The sequence below is a fragment of the Delphinapterus leucas genome, chromosome 4 (assembly GCF_059928025.1).
Source record: "Delphinapterus leucas isolate spDelLeu-1000000601 "Yukka" chromosome 4, BTC_Dleu_Yukka2, whole genome shotgun sequence".
Classification (NCBI taxonomy): Eukaryota; Metazoa; Chordata; class Mammalia; order Artiodactyla; family Monodontidae; genus Delphinapterus; species Delphinapterus leucas.
Window position 1 is genome coordinate 126,751,802 of NC_143132.1, and position 14,400 is coordinate 126,766,201.

At 46.2% G+C, this 14,400-nt stretch overlaps 1 protein-coding gene and 1 long non-coding RNA gene across 2 annotated transcripts; one reads left to right on the forward strand and one right to left on the reverse strand.

Annotated features, from left to right (window-relative positions):
- Nucleotides 1-1,321: 1,321 nt before the first annotated feature.
- LOC149749425 (uncharacterized) lies at nucleotides 1,322-2,848 on the reverse strand. The gene is made up of 3 exons (XR_016393126.1): nucleotides 2,654-2,848; nucleotides 2,319-2,523; nucleotides 1,322-1,889 (listed from the first exon to the last, which is right to left on the reverse strand). It is a non-coding gene; the product is annotated as an uncharacterized LOC149749425 (long non-coding RNA).
- A 385-nt stretch (nucleotides 2,849-3,233) lies between these two features.
- Nucleotides 3,234-14,082, forward strand: PAQR9 (progestin and adipoQ receptor family member 9). The gene has a single exon (XM_022582683.3). It carries the CDS (start codon nucleotides 3,632-3,634, stop codon nucleotides 4,763-4,765), a length of 1,134 nt encoding a protein of 377 aa, XP_022438391.1. The 5' UTR covers nucleotides 3,234-3,631; the 3' UTR covers nucleotides 4,766-14,082.
- Nucleotides 14,083-14,400: the final 318 nt, after the last annotated feature.

The following is a 14,400-nucleotide window of genomic DNA, read 5'->3' on the forward strand; positions in this document are numbered from 1 at the left end:
CAGCCAGGACCCCTCAGCATCCAAATGTACGGGGCCTTCGCAGAACTGCGAAAAACACATTTGTAGCCTTGGTTTGACAAGATTTCAATTGGGAGAACTAGCTGGTTTCTGCCTCTAAATGCTGGCACTGGCTTTCCAATGTAATACCTGGTGACTCTTCTCTATCAGGAACTTGGTAGTTCTGGTTACCTTAGAGATGCCTTATCTCCCAGTGCACCTTCAGGGAATGGCAGCCAGCCCGCTGCTTCTATCTGTTTAGCCAAGCCCAGGGGACAGAATCGTGGTTCTCACTGACAAGAGGCAGTTAGTTTACTGGACTTAAAATAAACTACAAAAGCCAGCCTTTGTAAGGTTTGGGGAACACAGTTTTACATCTCAAAAACCTTAAGAAAAATTAATTCTATAGATTGGTAGTAATTAAGGAAAAATCATAGTTTTTTTTTTTTTTTTTTTATAAATAAGTTAGGTGAATTTTGCAGTTTCCTTAGTTCCTTTTTACTTGGCTTTGTCGAGGTATAGCCAGGACACCTGTCTTGGCTGGCATCAGAGAGCTTTCGGGAACACCACTTCAAGGGAGCAGCTGACTTTGTGCCTCATGTGCGGTGGGAGATGCGTGAGAAAAGAGAAAAGCAGAAGTCCCAAAGACTTTCTGAAAGACATGAGAATGCTACAACAGATCTTTTGACTTTATAAAATACTGAGTGTTTTAAAGAACACCATCTTTTATTAGAGCCAGTCCCATCACTCTTAGTCATCAAGATAAATGTTATTCCATCTAGCCAGAGTTTTTTCACTTTCATTTAGAGTCAATTCCATTATTTCACTTGATGTGAACTTTCTATTATTTCTCCCGATTATGTAAGTGAGCTGATTATGCAACTAAGAGGTTGGTAAATATGGGGTTTATTATAAGATCAACATTTTTCTACAGCTCAGGTTGTTTGTGAAGTAACAAAGAGAATAGAAAAAAAATATTTTTTTCCAGTCTGCCCTGGATTCAGTTTTATCATTCCCAGGTTTGATTTATAAATGGCTGAATCTTAATCCCTTTTACAGATTAGCCTGGATCCTTAGTCCAGATGTGAAAGGAAATTAGGTTTTGCTTTAAAACAACAAGGCTGGGCTTCCCTGGTGGCGCAGTGGTTGAGAGTCCGCCTGCCGATGCAGGGGACATGGGTTCGTGCCCCGGTCCGGGAAGATCCCACATGCCGCAGAGCGGCTAGGCCTGTGAGCCATGGCCGCTGAGCCTGTGCATCCGGAGCCTGTGCTCCGCAACGGGAGAGGCCACAACAGTGAGAGGCCCGCGTACCGCAAAAACAAAAACAGAAACAAGGCTATAGACAGTGGCAAAACAAAACACTAGTTAAGTAACTACGGCAAAATCTCATTTATTTAAAATCCATTAATAAGGAATTTGTGATAGTTCAGAAAGGCTCAAGACCCAAGTGTACCTTTGGCCTAGTTGTGTAAGAGTTTGCTAAAGCAGTTATTAATGGAAAACACTTTTTTCAAAGAGAAAGCGGAAACTTCTAAAGGGACTGTTTCTAGTACCTTTAAGTAATTTTAGACATTTACAATACTGAATGGTTTCTTAGTCATAAATAATTCTTATCCATAACTTAAGTCCTCTGAGCCACCACTAAGTAAATCTTCCTTGACGTACCTACAGGATTTGTTATAGTGATGAAGGTAGCCTTTCACTTATAAAATGAAAATGAAAGGCTTTCCTCAAATCAGACTATCCTTCCCTACTAGTTTCTTCTGAGCAAATCAGGTTGTTGGATGTTCTGCTTTAAGTACACAAGATCCAGAAGCAGCTTGCTGGGTTCAAATCCCCCTTCTGCCAATTGGGCATATTATTCACCGTTGTGGTGCTTCCACTTCCTTACCTGCAAAATGGGAAAAATAATAATACCTAAAAAAATTTAAAACTGTAAAGCACTTAGAACAGTGCCTTGTTCCTTAAAGGTTAGCCCTTGTTGCCATGACACTATACAGCAGGTCAGTGATGCAAGTCAGACTCAGTCACATCCCCAAGGCATCACTAAGAGAAACTTCCGTGAAATGATAAACATTTTACAGGAGGCAGGTTTTTTAGCCCCTCTTTTCACAAGGCTTACGGGCATATTTTCACAGCGCAGTGCATCAAAACTGTTTTCCATTCTTCAGTCTTCCTTTCTTCTGGGCTCCAGCCACCCAACTTAGCCTGCCAGGTACTTCTGCTAAATTATGCATAAGCTTTTTCCAAGCCACCCCTCCGAGTCTCTACGAATTCGTCTCCGTTCTCTTTTCAGTTAGGGCTAGAGCGCACCTCCTACCTTTAGTCCTCCGTCATCAACGGCCCCCACTTATGATCAGCCTTTGACTCAGGCGCAGCTCTGCTTGGGAACCCCTTCTTAATAAATTCCTCAGATCGTTACAGGCTTTCTGAATCGCCTGGTCTTCACCTGAAAATTTTCATTAAAACGTGGAGTTTGAGCAGCCCGCTCTGAGTTGTAGGACTTTGGGCTCCAAACAAAATTCCTAGTTAAAGACACAAGAACAGGAGCACGGGTGAGCTGCGGCCCCCGAGGCCTGGTGAGCGCGACCACAGGCCGGTTTAGAGGACCGTTCGTTTGGACCGGACAAGGACGAAAGGAGGTTAGTGACGCACCTGAATAAGTCCGCTAGACGAAAGGAGACAAACTAATGCTTGATATGGTGCTGAGAGTGAGGACCGCGCGCGCGGGCGCGCGCACACACACGGAGAGAGAGGAGCAGTCCCAGGTATCTGACAATGACACGCCCCGATCCAGACATGGCCTCAAAGGCCCCCGATTTCCGGAGCGCCCCCGCCCCCTCCGGAGATTACTGTCAGCGCATCCCTCCGCCCTGCCCCGGCTCAGGCGCGCCGGCTGCGCTCCTCTCCCCTCCTCCCGCGGCCGCAGCTCCCCGCCCCCAGCGGACGCGTCTCTCCAGTGTCCTCTCGAACGCCCGCGTGGCTGTCGGGTTTCGAATCCCCGCGCCGACCCTCGCCCTCGGCGCGGGCTGCTGAGTCGCGGACGCAGCCTTTGGTCCCCCGCATCAATCATTAACGGGCCAGCTCGGGCTTCTGCGACCCGAGGGAGGGGGGATGGTACGGAACTCGAGCCCAGGGACAACTCTATCCCCCGAGGCCGCCGCGAAACACTAGCCAGAGAGGCCCCCGCCCTCCCCCAGTGCGCCCGTCCCTCCCTCCCTCCAGCGCCTCAGCTCCCACATCCCCGCCTCCCGCGCCGGGGGCGGCTGCTGCTGCGCCCGCACCGCGCGATGCCCAGTCACCGCAGCAGCGCCGCCGTCAGCCGCGCCGCCACCGCCGCTGCAGCAGCGCGGGCGGCCGAGAGCCGGTAGCAGGGAGCCTGGGGAAGGGGCCGCCGAGCCCCGTGCGCTCCTACCGGTCGCTACGCGGCTGCGAAATCGATGACTATTTTTATTTACTTATTTGTTTATTTTTTAGGAACGGCTGCTCCGAGGCTCAGGTCTTCTCGTGAACCTGCAGCGACGCCCCCGGCGCGTGCACAAAGGCTCCGACGGCAGCCGGCGGGGACTGGCGAGCGCGCCGGAGCCGGCGCCAGAGGTCGCCTGTGCGCGCCCTAGCCAAGCCCCGGGCACCATGCCGCGGCGCCTGCAGCCCCGGAGCGCGGGCACAAAGGGCCCGCCCGGCACGACCGCGGCGGCTTCGGAGGCCGCCTCGCGCCCCCACCCCTCACCCTCCGGGGACCCTCCGGCCTCCGCCAAGCCGCTGCTGCGCTGGGACGAGGTGCCCGACGACTTTGTGGAGTGCTTCATCCTGTCGGGCTACCGGCGGCTGCCGTGCACGGCGCAGGAGTGCCTAGCCTCGGTGCTGAAGCCTACCAACGAGACGCTGAACTTCTGGACGCACTTCATCCCACTGCTGCTGTTCCTGAGCAAGTTCTGCCGCCTGTTCTTCCTGAGCGGCCGCGACGTGCCCTTCCACCATCCGTGGCTACTGCCGCTGTGGTGCTACGCTTCGGGCGTGCTGCTGACCTTCGCCATGAGCTGCACGGCGCACGTGTTCAGCTGCCTGTCGCTGCGCCTGCGCGCAGCCTTCTTCTACCTGGACTACGCGTCCATCAGCTACTACGGTTTTGGCAGCACTGTGGCCTACTACTACTACCTGCTGCCCGGCCTGAGCTTGTTGGACGCCAGGGTGATGACCCCGTACGTGCAGCAGCGCCTGGGCTGGCACGTGGACTGCACGGGCCTCATTGCCGCCTACCGCGCGCTCGTGCTGCCCGTGGCCTTCCTGCTGGCCGTGGCCTGCACCGTGGCCTGCTGCAAGAGCCGCACCGACTGGTGCTCTTATCCGTTCGCGCTGCGCACCTTCGTCTTCGTCATGCCCCTGAGCATGGCCTGCCCCATCATGCTCGAGAGCTGGCTCTTCGACCTGCGGGGCGAGAACCCCACTCTCTTCGTGCACTTCTACCGCCGCTACTTCTGGCTGGTGGTGGCCGCCTTCTTCAACGTGAGCAAGATCCCCGAGCGCATCCAGCCGGGCCTCTTCGACATCATCGGCCACAGCCACCAGCTCTTCCACATCTTCACTTTCCTTAGCATCTACGACCAGGTGTACTACGTGGAGGAGGGCCTTCGCCAGTTCCTTAAGGCGCCGCCGGACGCGCCCACCTTCTCGGGCACCGTGGGCTACATGTTGTTGCTGGTTGTCTGCCTGGGGCTGGTCATCAAGAAGTTCCTCAACAACACCGAATTCTGCGGTAAAAAGTGAGCCTCCGCCTTGGAGGAGGCTGCCGGCTCGCTCACCTGTTTGTTTGAAGTTTCTGTTGTTGGTTTGTTTTCAAGTTTTGTTGTGTTTCCTTCTTTGCTCGAGGAGGGTGCTGCAAAACCATAGGGAAAAAGTTCAGTGCGACAAGGGCTTTGGGAGAGTGCACTCAGTGCACTTAGGGCTTTGGGAGAGGGAGGTGGGGCAAGCAGGAGGGAGAGGGCGGCTGGTTCTTGTCCCTGGAAAAAATGTAGGTGGTGTCTGTGACATCCAGGGATTCTTCTAAGGCAGCGCGAATAGAACCCCACATAAAACCCCAACCAGTTCGATCTTCCAGTCGTCTTCTCTGCCAGAGGTAATAACGAGCAGCCCTTGTGAGGTCAGGCATGCAGTAAAGAGGGTAAGTAGACAGAACCCCTGGGTACTTCCGTTTCGGTGTGAGGAATGCTTGGATTTGTCAAAGAATAGAGCTTTGTAGGAAAAGAGCACAGAGACACTAACCCAGGGCTTAACCTGCTAGAAAATGCATGGAATGTGAACACACGTTAATTATTTCAAAATGTTTCTTAGATGTTAGTTAAATAGTAATATATACAATGATTTTTCATAATTTATCAAAGCCTGTGATCTGCACTGAATTTTCTTTGTCACGTAGTTTGGAATCTTGCAGCTCTTCTGCATTGCATATACTTGAACTGGACATCAGGGCAAGCTGCTTGAGAGTTCTCAGCTACTTTTTTAAACAGTATTTTTTGAAGGCCTGTGTGTGTCATGATACAACTGTGAATTATTCTACCTTAGGGACTCTGGTTAAACTATTGGGAAGGAGCTAAGTGGTTTGTATAGGTCCCAGATTTCTATTTACTTATGTGTTCCACAAAACCCATCCTGTTTTTCGGTTTTGTTTTTAATCTTATTCTCTCTTTCTCTACTGATTCAAATTGCCACTGGAATAAATGTGCCTTTTGAAGCAATGCCCAAATGACTGGTCCTCACACATAGTTTCTTGCATGGGGAGAGCAGTAGGTGTAAGCTTTTCTTACTTTATTGCAAATCAAGGTTTAACATTCTATTCAGGAGGGAAGGAAGATGGTATGGGTTGTAAGTTTTTGGTAGGACCAGTAGTGGCTTCCTAGGACATGCAGAGCATTTGGCTTCTCTTACAAGGAGAAGAAATCAGCCCACTAATGAGGCTGTGGTTCCTAATGCTGCCATCGGGGAAGGTGAAAGGACACTGTTCTAGACTGAGCCCGTCTAGCCTTGCTTAAAATTAAAATCGTAATATTCAGGAGTAAATATGGCAGTTGTAATATGAAAGTCAGGAGTATGTTACTTGAGTTATAGCTGAAAATTTTGAGTTAAATAAGATGACCTTTGCCTAGTTAAGCACTGAATTCTCATTTGGATCCAGACTATGGAAATGAATGGCGGTCACCCTAAATCGTTGAAAAATTAGGGAAACACGCTCCTGAGATCCTATCTGACAACCACATTGGCCAGTGTTACTTAAGACATTTCTCATAAACGTTATCCTGGACTTGAGATAGCAGCTCTAGACTAACACAAACCAGTGAGGTGGCTTATTTAAATACTTATCACACTTCTTGACAAGTCCTTTGGGTGAAGAGCCAGATAAGTCATTGAATGGGGAAGTCTTGACTTCATGGTATAATTTAGATCAAGGACAGAAGGTAGATGAACACTTACCTCAGCACTGGTAGGCTGGTGGTCCTGCCAAGATTGCTCTTTTTGTTTATGCTTTTAATCACTACTGTACTTGTAAACAGAGAGGCTCTGGCACAATTCCCTGGAGGAACCAGTATCCTTGTGTGTTAATTGCACACGGAAGTTAACTTTATATATGTCTATATTTAACTTAGGAGACCTCTTAACGAGATTGTAAATACACTTTGCACATTTGCTGATGGGTGTCAGTGTCTCATGTTTGGCAAAGTGCAAGGAGATTCCTGTTAGGTTACAGGGACTGAGAGCTGTGCCTGCCACGGATGTCAATCCTCAGCTGTAACTTAATTCAGTACATGTATTCAAGGACAGTTGTGGAAATCAGGCTATTTCCACATGCAAACTCATTTGCATGTCATTGTTGTCTCTTCTAGAGCCCCCAAAAATGTTGGTTTGGAAGCTAGAGAAACAGGTTGAGGAGCATTTTGGATCTTCCTTGTAATATAGAAGAAACTCTCTAGAGACAGCCTTCCAAAAAAGGTTGATGAGTTTGAGAACAAGAAATAAAGCCTCTATTTGTCATTTTACATTTTTGTTGGCGATCTTCCAGGTCCTCAAAGAAAATTCTCTTCTTGCCTTGTGTCTTTGTCCTTAAGCAGAGGCCACTTAAGGATAAAATTATACCCATATAATTTTCAAGTGATTATGAGGCATGAGCCCAGTAAGATGACACACTTTTCCCTTGGAAGGTTTCAGCAAAGTGAGGACTGACTTTCCTTCCCTTTGCTTCTTCCTTCCTGCACGTTCCCTTTCCCTTTCCATCTTCATTTTTATATACCACATACAGCACTGACAAAGGACATTCTAGTTGAAAACATTGGTTTGGCTTTACCTCATGTTTCCAAATAGGTACCGTATACACTACATAAGACCGGGGTTGATTTGTGAGGCTATATATGTTATTTGCTAAATGATATCGGATTTCGGTCAAGATAAATGATGATGTTTGAGAATCAGCAAATATTTACTCAGTCTCCACGTTTGCATGGAACTCTCCAGGTATATTATATATTTCAGGGGTAATATGACAATCAGAATAAAATCGCTTTTAAAATATTTTTTCACACTCTTCATTTTGCCACATCCAATTCAGTCAGTTTATTGTGTTCAGCTGTTAGAAATGTAGGACAGATGATAAGAATGCACTCCCTTATCTCTGTACAACCTATTTCAGCAGTAGAATTTTGAAGCCTGTTATGTAATGCATTTTATTTTTACTCATTAGTCATGATCTGGATGACATCTCAAGGAGCAGCATCAGAGAGTCATGCCTGGGAAATGAGGGTGTTTGACTTCCATGCCTGTCACCCTGTGGGTTGGTCTCTGGAATTGACTCAGGCTGATGTAGGCGGCTAAGGGGAGGTTCCTTTCTTCCCTGCCTTTCTTGTATCTGTACCTTCAGGTGAAGAGGGTGACCTCCCAGAGAGAGGAAGTGAGTTCTTCAGTCATGTCATGACTGGCTTGTAAAAACAAACGTGATCTTTTCCCCTGGCCATACACTTTCTGTAAATAGCCCAGGAAGAAAGCCCAGGGCTTCAGAGCTGGCCAGAGTGGCCTTCCCATGTTTCCATTCATAAATCCTTGCCTGTAAGTGATCGCAGTCAAAAACCATTTCACTTAATTCATCATACTACTTCGGGGGAATCATTTTGAAGAATGCAAAATTTGAGGATCGAGGTGATTTTTATAACTTTTTCTGATTTGGTGCTGAATCTGAGAGCTAACAGCAATAACAAACAGGGATTTTAATCTTCAGATCTCTTCACAACTTGATTTAATCTGCACAAAGCTATAGTGGGAGACAGGTAGACGTTATCTCCACTTTAAGGTTATACCGTTGGTCCAAGGTGGCAGAATTAGAACGTGGAGACAGTTGTGTGCTCAATTGTGAGTGTTACTAGTTTGCATGGCTATGATGCCTGGCCAAGCACACCGACACTAATTGGATATCTATATATTTTCCCCCTTTAATTGATTACCTTATACTTGTAAAACAGCGAGGTTAGAGATGACTATCCTTGAATTTAGGTTATAAAATTTTAAACAAAATGTTATCAGCTACTTAAGTACTTTCTGTCATCTTGGATTGTTCTTCATCTGCTGAAGTCTGCCACTGCCGACTTCACTCTGAGTTGATTTTCACTTGCTTGTTCCTGTAATCCGTTTAGTGATCATTATCAACCTTCTGCATGTAAGATGCTGGGCAAGGAACCAGCCATATTATTATAGCCATTACCCTTTTATCTGCTGGTGGAACAGAGGTGGGAGCACCAGAAGGGCCCTCTGGCCAGGGATCCAACTCTGACCTTGGCCATAAGCACAATGTCCCAAGCCACTGAGTTTGGTTCTTTTCTCCTATTAGCCTAAGAGCAATGCATAGAATCTTATTTCAATTCACATGCTAATTTACCCACAATCGATTTCATTCCTTTTTTTTTTTTCTGTTTGCTCCTAAGCCTATGTGAATTTTCTTGGTAAAAATAACTAGAAAGTTTAATGCATAATCCAGGTGAAGGGAGAGCAGGCATGTGTACAAAGAGTTGAAAAATTTATCATCACTGCTAATTCATAAAGATCACTTTTGGAAGTTTCATGGCTTTAAACCACTGTGAAGAAAGGTTCATCCAAAGTGCCTAAACCGTGGTATCATTAAGTGGCTGCATTTCACAGATAGCATATTCAAGTTTTTAAAAATGTGAGCTTAAATGCTTATATCTCCAAAGATTAGCTGAGACTACCTAATGTTCTTTAGCCTTTTTCCTCTTTTCAGGTCATCGTGTTGGAACCTATGAAACCTGTTTTAGAAAAAAATTAATCTGGAGAAAGCTACATAGAAAAAATACCAGATGTGAAAAAGATAGGAAGCAGGCATGGGAGAAGGGAGAGCAAGGAGGATTAGCTTCACACAGTTAGAATGGGGCAAGTTGAACTATGGACAGTTTTGCCTGAGTTTTACGTTTTGTCCCTAGAAAAGCATGTGCACTCCCAGGGCATTAGTGCTCAGATAGGGCAGGCGAGGAATTCTGTTCGGCAGCATGACCACATCCTGTAGCTTATGACCTGAGCACAAGTGCCTAGGTATATTTTGAGTAGCAGATGTACTGCTGGTTTACCGTCTTCAATTTGTCTCCATAAAATTAGGGCATAAGGCAAAAAGGCATGAGGGGATAGCATCAGCCAATTGTAAATCACCTTTTTTTTTTTTTTTTTTTGCGGTACGCTGGCCTACTCACTGTTGTGGCCTCTCCCGTTGCGGAGTACAGGCTCGGGACGCGCAGGCTCAGCGGCCATGGCTCACGGGCCCAGCTGCTCCCCAGCATGTGGGATCTTCCCGGACCGGGGCACGAACCCGTGTCCCCTGCATCGGCAGGCGGACTCTCAACCACTGCGCCACCAGGGAAGCCCTGTAAATCACCTTTTGATCATTTTCTTGAAGGATTGCCAATATTCTCTGACGTATATCACCTGACAAAAAGCAAACAAGTCTAGACAAACTGAAAAAGGCAGCAATCATTGGTGGAAGCTGTATTCTGTTGTGATAGGCTGCATGTCTTCCTACTGAAGATTTTATTCCTTCAATATTATGAATAATTATTTCTTAATTGTGAAAATGGGTGTCCACTTTTTTTAAAAAATTAATTTATTTATTTTTGGCTGCGTTGGGGTCTTTGTTGCAGCACTCCGGCTACTCTGTTGCGGTGCGCAGGCTTCTCATCGCAGTGGCTTCTCTTGTTGAGGAGCACGGGCTCTAGGCGCGTAGGCTTCCGTAGTTGTGGCTCACGGGCTCAGTAGTTGTGACTCATAGGCTCTAGAGCGCAGGCTCAGTAGTTGTGGCACATGGGCTTAGTTGCTCCGAGGCACCAGACCAGGGCTCGAACCTGTGTCCCCTGCATTGGCAGGCGGATTCTTAACCACTGCACCACCAGGGAAACCCCTGGTCATCTACTCTTCTTGGTCACTATTCCAAAAGCCAACACAAATTTTTGTCGTTAAAAAAAGGACAAATGTATTGAATTTCTGGTTTGCAGATTTCTAACCGGTTCGTGGGCTTCTTTTGTTTCCAAACAGCTTCTTCAGAGCCTGTGAGTGAGTTGCAGAATTAACGTTTACGGATAGGTCAGAGGCCGAGAATGCTCATTTGGTTGTTAATTGTGGCAGGATGTGACTTTTGAAAGCTCTGAACACATACCTAGAGGCAGCAAAATGCTCATTTATTGACTATTTAACTCAGTGGAACACAGCTTTGCGTTTGAGCTTTTGAAAATGTTCTCCGAGGTATTGTGCTTCTAAATGTAACGCACGACCTTTAATACGTTTTGTTCTTGAACAATCTCTGAAAGCTATTCCAACCGTGGCATTTCTTGAATGTGCAGCGTTATTCTCCAGTGTGTAAAAGTGGCTGGCCACCTTTCTCATGCCTTATACTCCACCTAAAATATGCAATAAGCACTCAAGCAGGAGTGGAGGGGTCTTCGGTTGGGTTTTTAACCATGCTGTAGAGATGGCCCTGCCCCTCACAGCTCACCACAACATTGAGAAAGGACCCCGTGTAAATAACCCTTGTTTCCAGATGGAGTACAGGGACACATTAACATCATTTCTCCTTTTAGGTCCATCTCTAGTTAGAAAGCATGATTTGTTTGTAATATGCTGGATGCAAAAATGAAAATTAATAGACAAAATTTTTAGAGAAGAATTCTAATTTTATATTTTAAAAGTTTATAATAGCAATTTATTTGTAAAAACCGGCCTTTGCACATAGATGAGAACCAGCGCTTTTTGGAAAGCCTCATCTTTGTCCTGGGAGTTTAATCACCTGGAGCTCTTATCCAAATGATAAAGACCTACAAGGTCTTGAAAAATGTAAATAGTGTATAGTTTAAAAAAGGATAAAACAATTTTTTTAAAAGAAGAAAACAGGTCAGCTATGTTATAGGTGTGTCACAAGGCTAAATTTAAGTCTTTTTAAAATTCTAGTTAGAAACATCATTAAATTCACTCTCCCAGCAAGGCTTAGTGCAGAAGGTCTACTTTTCTACCAGGTTGGTCTTTTATGGAGGCTATGAGCAAAATTGTTCCAACTAAGCAACTGAGTACCAAGGCAGTAAAGAAATGAGGCCCAGTTGAGTTTGATGAGGGTTCACTCACAGTGGATAACGTGGCCAGTAAAATGTATAGCCCTGGACACTCCACTCCTAGTTTCTCTGGAGCGGAAAGAAGAATAAAGCCTCATGCCATCAATCCACAGACCAGGAAAAGGCTGTGTTTCAGGGCTGGAGGAGGACGCTGTGGCCGCTCTCTTCTCTAAATAAAGCACGTGGTAGCTCTGAACTCTCTTCGTATCAGCCTTCTCCCAGACCATGGCCATCACTCCTGAAGCCTTCACTTTCCAACTCAGCCTTGAAGACAAAAGGTTTCTAAAAAGATTCCATGTGTATTTAGGCCATCTCAAACCATCTGCCTTAGGAGGTTCATCCATTTCTAAACTGAGGATTTAAATACAATGACTGTGCTCAGATTTACAAGAATGTACAACCAGCAGGTCCCCTTTTGCAGTCAAGGGCATTAATTGAAGGGCCATACTCATTTTTTTCCTCAGGTCAGAGGCAGAGGGAGGATTTAACAGTGACCAAATAGAGCCCTCGTTGTGTCAGTCTTTTTTAAGTTCATTTAATGGTGATAATGGAGGAAGAAGGGAGTAAAGGAAAATGCAGGCATGAAAAAAGAAACTAATAGCTTCTAGTTTTTCCACTGCTTGCTAAATGAATTCTTCTTAGGCTACCTTAACTCCAGTCACCACCTAAATCTTAAACAGCTGTGTTTAGCTAGCTGGCGAGGCTTTCTCAGGATGTGTGGACGGGGGCTACAATGTGGTTTCAAATCGTTGGTGTATTCTGCCAGAAAAGGATTATTTAATCATAATCCCCTGTTACCTGATAAATTAAGCAAAATAATCCATAGAAATAACTACCACTCGGTCAGTTCTGTGCATGTAGCTGAACAAAATTGTGACTCTTTTCTGTTGTATCATGATTTGGGTTTTCTGAGACATTTGTTCCCTACGATCTTGAACATGAACATCTGTATAAATAACTGTTCATTTTTTGCTGAAAAACAAATGTATGAAATAAGAATAAATTATTTGTAAGCATCGTGTGTAGGACTGCATTTGTACGCCTCTCTGCATGTCCAGAAGATATCCTTCAGCAAACAGATTATCCCTAAATTAATAGTATGTATGACACACGCATCAGCAGGCAGAAGGGAAGAATGTTAAGTTTGTCCTGAAGAAGCACCCTTAGTATATTTCTTTTACAATTTTAGTTAAAAAGAAAATTCATGGGAATTCCCTGGAGGTCCAGTGGTTAGGACTCTGTGCTTTCACTACCAAGGACCTGGGTTCAATCCCTGGTCGGGGACCTGAAATCCCACAAGCAGCTCAACAAGGCATCCCCCCCAACAGAAAGAGAAAATTCATGACTTACTTTGAAACCATATCTTCGAAGAAAATACTCATATAACCCAGGTAATGAAGTTTTTCCTTACACCTCACTATTTTTCAAGGGCGCATGTGGTCCATGGACTTCTCTGCAAATACAGCCTGTTCCAGAACCCTGTGATCTGTGTAACTTTGCATCATCTCTGTCCTAAATAATACTAGCAAGGGAGATTCAACTTCAGTTCTTAAGCTCTGTGGTGACTGCTAAGTCTTTAACTCATGTTGACTCTTGTTTCAGGGGTTTGGGGTTGTTAGGAACAGAAAAAATCAATTAAGCACGAAAAGGTTTGTAGGAAGAATACTAGGGAGTTCCCAGGATGCACAGAGCTGACCACCCACACCTCAGGAAGGAAAAAGAGTAGGACAGAGCTTGAGATTCCAGCTGGGAACTCCTGCCCCAAGCCAGCGTCTTTCCAGGGTACTGCTACCAGAGAGAGGCAACTTCAGCTGTTTTCTGGCCCTGTTATATCTGTCCCCAGTTCAGATTCCTGGGAGGGAGTATCTGATTGGCTTAGCTTAGATCACATGGACTCTTCTGATGTCAGGGTATGGGTGCTTGTGATTTACAGCCCTTTTCAGAACCGCAGGGAGGGGAAGAGTCATTCCCCAAAGGAAGGGGTGATGGGCAGACAGAAACAACTGCTGTCCACCTCATCATGCGTCCCTTGGTTGCCTGGTACACAGGCATACCTCTGTAATCCCAGCTCCTGGGGAGTGTGAGGACAAGGACAATGGGAGACCGAAGGTTTGGGCCAATGGGCACTATGTAAGGCACTTGTCTAAGCCAAGTGTCTTACCAATGTGGGGTTCCCGTCCAAATTCTGGAGCACCCGGTTACAGAAGGAAGGAAGAAAATGCATGCCAGCAGCCCCAAACAATAACAACCACAGTTCAGCACCTGGCTGGCTAGCCCACACTCTCCTTTCCACATATGCTTGCCTTATGCAGTAGAACCGTTACATGTATAATCTAAGTGTTTTTGCCCCCTTTCCCAAAATCAACCCAAAGTCCTGGCTTAGAACTGCAGCCAGCTCCTAGCACCTAGGATCTCCATGTGATAGGAGTTCCTCTCAGTGAGACATTCAGCTACACCCCAACTCACTGTAGGCGGAGAAGAATTGGATCACTGAGAGGCCAACTCCCGCTCACAATATTGTACCACTTCTAATAGCATACCGTGCCACCAATAAGTGGCAGCCATCACCTCCCATGATCTAGGAAGGCCAAGCCCTCCATGAGCTGGTTGTAGGATGAGTTCCTCAGGTTCTGTGTGCTGGGAGGATTTCTGTCCACCTTGGGCCTGTGCCAGATATCTGCCTGTTTGCCTTCAGATCCATTTCTCCATCCCTCCCCTCATTTGTTCTGTATTGGAGCTGATTCTAGGCCCCCTTCTCTCTGG

Bases quoted from the DNA above. Each gene is read 5' to 3' on its own strand.
- PAQR9 (XM_022582683.3), top strand. From the start codon at position 3,632: ATGCCGCGGCGCCTGCAGCCCCGGAGCGCGGGCACAAAGGGCCCGCCC.